The sequence below is a fragment of the Myotis davidii genome, unplaced genomic scaffold, assembly GCF_000327345.1.
Source record: "Myotis davidii unplaced genomic scaffold, ASM32734v1 scaffold1910, whole genome shotgun sequence".
NCBI lineage: Eukaryota > Metazoa > Chordata > Mammalia > Chiroptera > Vespertilionidae > Myotis > Myotis davidii.
The window spans coordinates 197,411-206,951 of record NW_006283016.1 but is presented as its reverse complement, the minus strand read 5'-3'; the positions used below and the strand labels follow the sequence as shown (position 1 = coordinate 206,951).

General features: G+C 34.3%; 1 protein-coding gene across 4 annotated transcripts in view; it reads right to left on the bottom strand.

The window, feature by feature from the left end:
- SLC4A7 (solute carrier family 4, sodium bicarbonate cotransporter, member 7) overlaps nt 1–9,541 on the bottom strand; it is a 75,372-nt gene that overhangs the window by 6,599 nt on the left and 59,232 nt on the right. For all 4 annotated transcript variants that reach the window (XM_015562088.1, XM_015562092.1, XM_015562094.1 and 1 more), the window contains 5 exons: nt 7,863–7,931; nt 6,276–6,449; nt 4,980–5,111; nt 3,914–4,011; nt 1,338–1,445 (listed from right to left, as the gene is read on the bottom strand). In XM_015562088.1, the coding sequence (XP_015417574.1) occupies nt 1,338–1,445; nt 3,914–4,011; nt 4,980–5,111; nt 6,276–6,449; nt 7,863–7,931 (581 nt within the window). The remainder of the gene's footprint in view (nt 1–1,337; nt 1,446–3,913; nt 4,012–4,979; nt 5,112–6,275; nt 6,450–7,862; nt 7,932–9,541) is intronic.

Sequence of the window (9,541 nt, the reverse complement as noted above, 5' to 3'; positions counted from 1 at the left end):
AAAAACAAGAAAAAACAAAACCTAATCAAGTATCATCAAAAAATGGTGACCGGAAAGACAATAACTAAACAGAAAGAGATATGTGACTGCTTGCCTGGAAAAAATTTTAACCTGATGCCCAAACAGAGTATATTGACATCTAATCTAGAGTCTGGTATAAAGTGTACACAAAATAAATATTTGTTAAAAATGAATGAAGCCCTGGCAAGTGTTCCGTCGTGAAAAACAAGAAAAAACAAAACCTAATCAAGTATCATCAAAAAATGGTGACCGGAAAGACAATAACTAAACAGAAATAGCTATGTGACTGCTTGCCTGGAAAAAATTTTAACCTGATGCCCAAACAGAGTATATTGACATCTAATCTAGAGTCTGGTATAAAGTGTACACAAAATAAATATTTGTTAAAAATGAATGAAGCCCTGGCAAGTGTGTTCCGTCGTTAGAGCATTGGCCTGCACACTGAATGGTGGAGGGTTTGATTTCAGGGAAGGGCATCTATCTGGGTTGCAGGTTTACTCCCTGCCCGCTCTGGGAGTACATGCAGGAGGCAACCAGTCAATGTATCTCACATCTCTCTCTCTCCTCCCCTCCCCTGTTTCCACTTTCTCTGAAAAAGCAATGGGAAAAAATATCTTCTGAGGGTTAATGAAAATAATAAATAAATAAATAAATGAGCCTCATTTCTCCAGATACCTAAGGGATGAAAGTACTAATGATTATCAAACTGGAATCCCTGAGGTTCAGGCCTTGAAATGAAGAAAAAAGGGTTACATAATAAGAAATATAAGAAAGGGGTTATAAAATGGTTATGTGATATATGGGACATTATAAAACTGAATGGCCTTTATATCCATGGATTAAATTTCTTCCCAAGATCTTCAAAGAAATCCCAGGCTAAAAGAAAACAAACAAACAAAAAAATATTTTATGTTTCTTCTTGGACCATCAGAGAGCATGACTGGAAGTGTTCAATCGTAGAATTTATTTATACCTAGTAATTATATTTTATAGGGTTTCTGATCTTTTATATATGTATTTCATACTATCAGAGGTACATATTCATCTTTATTATAAAATAGCTCAAATTTTTTGAAAGAGGAAACGAATTTTTAAAAATAAAATAATCAGTATTTTTACCTGATTCCAGTATCCAGAAAAATAATGGATTAATAGATGAAAGGAAAAAGGAAGGAAAAGAAGAAAAAAGTTGATTTTAGGTAAGGAAAGTATAAATTATGTAAATTAAGTTAAACATAACGGTTTTACTGAACAGCTTATCCATAAGCAAATGGAAATTGGCTACAGACAGAAAATGCATAAATAGTTACAGCTACCTCGTGTTAGATCTGGTTACTTTGGCATTCTCAGTGTTCATGGAAAGTGCCTTCCACTGTGCAGTTTTGGCCATTTCATCTGATATGTTAACAACTGAGGGATCAACACTGAAGAACAAATACACTTTTTTATTAGTATTCAGTACTTGCAAAAGCATTAATAATGTCATTATTATTACCTATATAATATTTGCTTTCATCAACTTAAAATAAGAAAACTCTTCGCCATGCACACAAAGCAACGTCTAGCAAGATATCAGAATACTGGGAGTTCCATTATAAAGGTCTCATGAGGAAATGCATCTTTCTTTATAGTCAAAACTAGAAGTAAGGCTAATTCCATTGGCAATGATGCCCAAAGATGATCATTTTGGCTATAAGTATACTATTGAAATAACATACAAGAATATATTATTGTGTTAATAAATATAAAAATAATACTGTCTCAAGTCAGTTAGAAAACTTATAATTGGCACAAACTTCAATCTCATCAAAATAACTATCCAAAGTAGTTAGGAAAAAATTAAGATTATGCTTTTTTAAAGCTCTTAAATCCATTGAAAGAATGCTGGGAAAGGTGACACTTTAAAACTGAAAACAGAGCTCTGAAAATATTTCAACAGGCAATACAAAAACAGGCTTTTTTAAGTATTGATTTTTGCTGGCATTCACATTTTTAGTATCAAAGTGTTGTGTCAAATTAATCAAAATGAAAATCAAAAGATCAACATACTGTCTCATTATAAAAAAAATAAATGTCTATTTAAAATACTGTAAAAAGTTTCTTCAAAACCCTAAATCCAATAATGATGCTATCCATAAATCATTATGGGCTCAAGGTTGTCAGTCACAAGTAATATGAAAGTACTAGAAACATATGACGTTAATAAAACATATTCGCAAGCTCTTTTTCTTCAGCAAAAGAAAAACATTTCATGCAAAAAAGCGACAAACACAAATGTCAAGTTAGATGTTAAATTAACAAAGTGATGGCAGCTAGGTTATAAATGACCAAATAGCAGTCATTTAGGGGGTGCTAGCTTTGTTCATTCTTTAAATCCGAATATCATTTTAAATCTAAGACTAGAAAAGTGGGACATGAGATCATTTTAGTCTCTAGAAATGGCTGCTTCATCAGGTCAACTTTTAGAAGTACACACAATTTGAATGTCCAATTCACAATGGCACAACCATAGAACTTGGAACTCTGCCTGCTCTGAGAAAACGCTTCTTTGCTTGGTTGCCAACATCAAACAACTGAAGAGAAGAATTCTTGAAGCACATTTTAGTTTCCAAATGTCCTCCTTTAAGTCAGGACTTTCCCATTAGTAGACATTAAGACCTTTTTGAAAAAAGGACACATTTTGTTTTCCTCCAAAACTAGATGGGAAAAAGTATTCTGACATTAAATACATTATTTTCGCATGGTATAGGGCTAAATAGTTTCCAAATGGTGTCATAAATTACCTCGTTGATTTTCATGGCAAGTCATCCAAAGCTAATTAAAATTTTAAATTCTGGCAGATAAACAGGTCAGCCAATTCCTAGCATTCTTGATGTTCACATTTGAAGCAAAGCAGCATTAATCATGGTTCATGTCATCACTTAAACAATAAAAGTGAATATACAGATACCCATTCTTTTTTGTTCAATATCACACAGCTTAAATGCAAACTCCAATCCCATTTGTCAAGGCCCATGTATAATTACGCTGAGAAAGTGCTAATACAGGAACAACAGAAATTAAGTAGTAAATAATCTCCCCAGGTTGATAAGTGTCACTAATAACCATGGCAGTTCCCTAAACTCTTTTTGGAAGTACAACCAACGAAGTTATATTAATTCATTTAACAAACATTTACAGAATCTAGCAAAGCAGAGCTCTAACTAGCTAATCAGAAATGGAATAAATATTTAGAAATAGGAATCAGAAGTGTGCATAAATAATGTAGGTTTTTAATCTTTTTTAAAAAGTTTACATTTTAATCTTTACGAAAAAAAGTTTACATTTCCCAACATCTACCTTTAGTTCTTAAATTTAAAATATAAACCACCCAAGTCGCACATGACCAATGAAATATGCAACTTCATTATTTTTCCATAATATGAGCCTTCGCTGCCAGTGGTCAAGTCACACCTTTGGAATCTAGGAGTTCCCGGGCCTCTAAACAGAGTTGTATATTGGAAGGTTATCAGAAAAAGCATTGCAAAGGTTTACTGTCCAGCACACACTGACCCTAGCTGTACTACTGAAAGAATGGGAATATTCAGAGACTTGTGTGTTGACCTTCAACTTCTCTGAAACTGAAAACGTGCTGAGACAAGGAAATCTTGTCTGCTGGGCCCAGAAATTCAAAGCTCTGGTTCAAGTCCAGCTTCTTCTTCGCTCCTGTCTATAACCTGGGAGGGGAAGGAGCAGGAGAAGTGCACGAAGCCCTCCTGTAGCTGATATGCCAGACGCAGGCTTTGTTGCCTTTTTAAAAATAGGTGCCATTATTTTAAAGAAGCCTTACAAAGCGTATTCGTTCAATTGACATGTATATAAAACACATTTTACAAGTACAGTTGTATCTCACCTATATTTCAGGGCCTTAACCGGAATCTGCAAGAGACTTCCCCCTTCAAACGGAAGGTGCACAGTGTCGTCGTCAGCTTGAAGCATTCGTTCAGCCTCCTTTAGAGCACACAGAGAGATTACTTCTCCCAGAAGATTTCAACTCAACTTCCATGTTACAAGTCAACATATAAAGACTAAAGTTTTATTTTTTTGTCAAAAGATGTTTACTTAAAAGTCTTTTTTGTCATTGTATATGCCAGATTGCTAAATCGCTGTAAAAATTAAAGTGTACCATCCAGCCAGTATAGCTCAATGGTTGAGCATTGACCTATGAACCAGGTTGCAGGCTCCATCCCCAGTAGGGGGCATGCAGGAGGCAGCCAATCAATGATTCTCTCTCATCACTGTTGTTTCTATCTCTTTCTCCTCCTATCCTCTCTGAAATCAGTAAAAATATATATATATTTTTAAATTTAAGTGTACCCTAAAATATACTTCTGTATTTAAAGTTAGATTGTAGCCGAACCGCTTTGGCTCAGTGGATAGAGTGTCGGCCTGCGGACTCAGGGGTCCCAGGTTCGATTCCGGTCGAGGGCATGTACCTTGGTTGCGAGCACATCCCCACTGGGGGGCGTGCAGGAGGCAGCTGGTCGATGTTTCTCTCTCATCAATGTTTCTCTCTATCCCTCTCCCTTCTTCTCTGTAGAAAATCAATAAAATATATTTTTTAAAAAAAGTTAGATTGTAGACTATGATGTAGAATTATTCTGTGTTACCTATGTTTGCATACTGCTAAATTCTTCTGAATGGTTATTAAATACACACATAATATGTAATTTTTTAAAAAAGTATTTTTGTGTCAGGACTATGGATGGGGCAAGTTGGTAAAATGGGTAAAAACCATACTTGGGACGTTACCTACTAACTAACTTCTCTCCAGGTTTCCTTACTTGTAAATTGGGAGTAATAAAGTACTTACACTTTATAATGATAAGGTTCTTAGGAGGTCTTAAAGGAGTTCATTCCCATAAAGTGACTGTAATAGTGGCTGCTACTTGGTAAATTTAAAATTCTTGTGTTTTTACCTCTTTCTCTTTTTTCTTTTTGTCATCTTCCTTCTTTTTCTTACTTTCTGGCATGAGATCATCAAGCCAACTTAGTTCTCTCTTTGTGAAACATAGATCCATGAGCTTACGTACAAAGACTAATGCAAGAACCTTAAAAAGTGGGGGAGAGAATATTAAGTAACATTTAAAAATATATAAATTATATTAACTTATTATACATTCTTTATTATATTACTTTAATTTATTAAACATAAGAAAAAGTACTTTATAAATTTTATATTAATATGACTTTATGCACCTTTTTACTTCAAAGAAACTGAGTCCTCTCTTTCTGCTCAAAGAAAAGATGTAAAAGCATTTTTAACCTTTTCTTATATAAATCCCTTACACTCTGTATAAATTATAAAGCAGTTTAAGCATGGCATCTTCACAGTTTAAAAATTATTAACTTTTATGATGACTTTGTACTACATACATTATATAAGTAGAGATAAAATCTTTGAGCAATGCATGAGAGAACCCATTTTTTAGCATTAGGTTCCAATTATATTTGTAAAATATAACTTTCCAATTATATTTGTAAAGAAGATTATGTTTTTACTTAGTCTGCTTTTCTTTAACTGTTAATAAGGTTAAAGATGTTTTTAAATGTTCACTGGCAATTTGGAATCCCTTTTCTGTTTTTACTATTTCCTATCCTTTGCCTGTTTTGCAATTGGTTTTTATGACTTGTTCATAAATTCATGAGAGTTCTGTGTAGTTGGACAGAAACACGTTATCTGCCTTATATGTTACAAATATTTTCTCCAAGTTCACAGTCTGATTTTACCATGGACATAAAAAACATTTAATTATCATGTGGTTGAATATATCTCTTTCTTTTATGACTGGGTTTCCCTATCTTTGAAAAGTTACTCTCGATGACTGAATTATAACAAATATTCTTCAAAAATTTTTACTACAATTTAGCAAGTCCTGAATTCATCAAGTTGTTCTGGTTACTTTGCTTTTTACACCTGGCTATAATATTTATTCCATAAATATCCTAAACTTGTTTAAAAGTTATTTAAAAATACAAAATGGTGTCTACAGCTCAAAGACTAAAAAACAAACAAAAGTATAGAAAAATAAGCAAATTTGGTCTTGAAAATGATTAGTTTAATAGCTAGAAAGGGCTCATTCCTATTTCAAAACACCAAAGGTACTTAAAAATGGGTTTATTCTGTTTCTCAAAGTCAATTATAAATATTAATAATTACTATAAAACACAGAGATGTCATTCATTAGTAACAAAGTCTGAAAAAGAAAACTTACCATCATGGGAAAAACAACGGCAGCAGCCGAAGCTTTGATTACCCACAAAAGAACCAGACAGGTAAGCTGAATGACCGTGAAAATGTGGACCTTCCAGAGAGGCACGTAGCGGAGGTATATCAGATCGGGTTGATGCTTAGCAGGCATGCCAAATAATTTTATACGGTCGAAAAACTACATGTGGAATGGAAAACAAAACAAGAGAACGTTTTCAACAAAAATATCATGTCTGCTACCTCGGAAAAAAAAATTTACATTCAACTTCAGGGTTTTGTGACTGAAACCATAACTTCCTTGTTCTGATAGTACAGGAGAAGTTTCAGGACAGAACCTCTGAACCCAGTGGGAGAGATGAAGGAGGGAGGAGTCAGGGCAATGCAATTAATGTAATCCAAAAACTCAAGCCAAAATACTTTAATTTGGGGGACTGAAATATTTACATAATTTGTCTGCTATAATCAAATGCAGGAGTCACTTAATCTTTCAACTCGTTCCTAATGTGTACCACAAAACAGTAACAATGGTATAAGGTTCTAACATTACCAATTCTATGAAAATAACCTCAGGTAACAAACTGTGAGCAAATTCCTTGGTCTTTTTGAGCTTTCATTTCCTCATTTATAAACTTGGAATAAGATCAGCCCTACCTACCCACAAAATTATTGTTAAAAAAAAAAAAAAGTGAGTTAATGAGATCATTTCCTGACTAGTGGAGAGCAGAAACTGGACCGTGTTGAAAAAAATCAAGATGCTGCCTTCCAAAAGTCTTGCCAGCAACTTTAGACAATATGCTTTTCATGATAGGAGGTGGTCATGTGGTACTAACCTTGCTTTATGTGCTAAATATTTTATACTAAGATTGGATTGCCAAAACCGGTTTGGCTCAGTGGATAGAGCGTCGGCCTGCGGAGTGAATATATATATATATATATATATAAAAAAGATTGGATTGATACAAATCTTAGTAAATTTCACCAAGTTGTTCTCCAGGAAGTACTATATATAAATAAGACAAAACCAATAGCGAAATCACTGGATTCCAGCCTTGGTTGGCTCCACTGCTTAGTTAAGAACCCTCAGTTGAGTCCCTCAATTTGTTTGCTGATTTACGAAATTAGTACTTCTTCCTTCCCTGCTTCCCAATGTTGTTTCAGGAGCATAGAAAATAATTTCTGTACTAGCTGCACCCATACCAATGGCAGGTATTGCCATTTGTAATGGAAAACGAGTATCTACCTTTTCTTTGTAAGCATGGAAATTACTGTTTGGCATATCAGAAACAGCACCTTTTTCCCATCCCATCCTTTTGCTTTCCCCTCATACTATACTACTCTTTAATCACAGAGGCCTTTCAAAGATTTCAATTAAAGATAGTTAGGGCCATATCAGTTCATAACCTCATTCTCGGGGGGGGGGGGGGGGGGGGGAGGGAGTGCAGTAAGCCAATAATCACAAGAAAATGTATGTTTGAAGTCACCAGTTAACCTGTCCTCAAAATATTAGAGTTGAGAATAAATCACTACCATCATAAAAATAATCTTCATTTGTTAAGTTTTTCTACAAAATCATTAAAAATTTAAGACTTACCTGGATTCCTTTTAATGAGGAAACTCCCATGTAAAGGAAAACACCATAGAGAACAGGCATTGGAATAAACTGTAAGTGAAAGGACCATCATCAGAACCCACTGCTACTAAAACAATTTCTCAGCAATAAGTACACAAAAGCATGGTTGCTGAATACCTACCGAGACAGAATTACATGACCGTTCAGTAATGAGATCTAACTTTTCTATAAATAAGAGAAATGCTAGTAAACAATAACCTCCTTGAAAATTGTTTATCTTCTCCATGTTCATTCCTAAAAGCGGGGGGAGCATGTTCAGTGGTTAAGAGACTAAACATTACAATCTGACTACTTGATTTAAAAACCCAGTTAGCCTCTTATTGAGCCTTAACCACTCTGTGCTTCCCTGTATCAGAATGCCATGAAAATTAAAGGTTTCAAATACATAAAATAATCAAAAAAGCACGAGGTATATATAACTATCACTCCAACAGCATTAGTCATTGTTATTTACTCTAACTACCCCTACAGTGATTATCACACAGTAGCATTTACTGAATAATTAAACCCCAACCCCAAAAGAAAATTCTTATTTTAGGAGAATCCTACATCACGCCTACCTAGTCCATGCCTAGGCATGATACAGGACACTACCAACAGACCTCATTCATTTCCTCAAAACCACAATCATCACTCTCATCCAAGGGAGAAAGAGCTGTGAGAAAAAGACCTAAGAGCTACAGAGGAGACCCTACTAACAACCTAGTATGTCCTTTGTAAGAAACCTGGAAAAAATCTAATCAATATACTCCAGAAATTTCAGGAAAATATTTTACCCATAAAGCAACATTAGAATGCTAAGAAAAGTGAATAAACAGAATGAAAAAACAGCCCCTAAAAATTAAAGACATTGATGTATACACTGTACACATATACCTATGTGGGAAATAGATAAAAAACCATATTGGGAACGAAAAGCAATTTTTAAATAGTTATTTTTAATTCATTTTAAAATAACAAACCCCTTACAAATTAATATAAAGGACATTTTTATGGAAAACTATAATTTCAAAAAAATTAAGAGTGGCATTGTTTTGTATTTCTGTTAAAACTCTTTAGTGGGTGCTGAACAGAGACCACTAAGTTCTCATGTCTGTATGTACATTCAATCTGCTGCAATATGTCACTCTGGCTGAAGCAGATGCAGAAAATGCAGCCTCATACAGTTACATGATTGGAAAGAGGAGGATCTGGCAATCTCTGACAAGGTGTCAGGAACTCCCAGAGATCCGTGAACTAGACTTTGGAAATCATGGTCTTTGATAAAGATATCCAGTCTAAAGGTAAGAAAGTGAAAAATAAAATTATGAAAGTATATAAAAAACTGTAATGGTGGTAATCGCCAAAATAACTCAAAAGACAAAAAGGTAAAACGAATTTATCTCTGGATAGTTAGTGCCTTTCAGAAAGTGAGGAAAAATAGCAAGACTAGCTTTTCATTTTAGAGCTTTCTTGATGTTCTACTTGACTTTTTCTGCCTAGATAATACTTTAAAATTTTGTAACTTTAAAAATGTAAAGGGCACCTTCATCAATAGGGAATGGCATCCTCAAAGACCACATATTTCTCCTTCTGTCCCAAGCACTTCTAACAATACACTCACCACTGCACAGTAATGTCCCATTTACCTATCTGTTTCA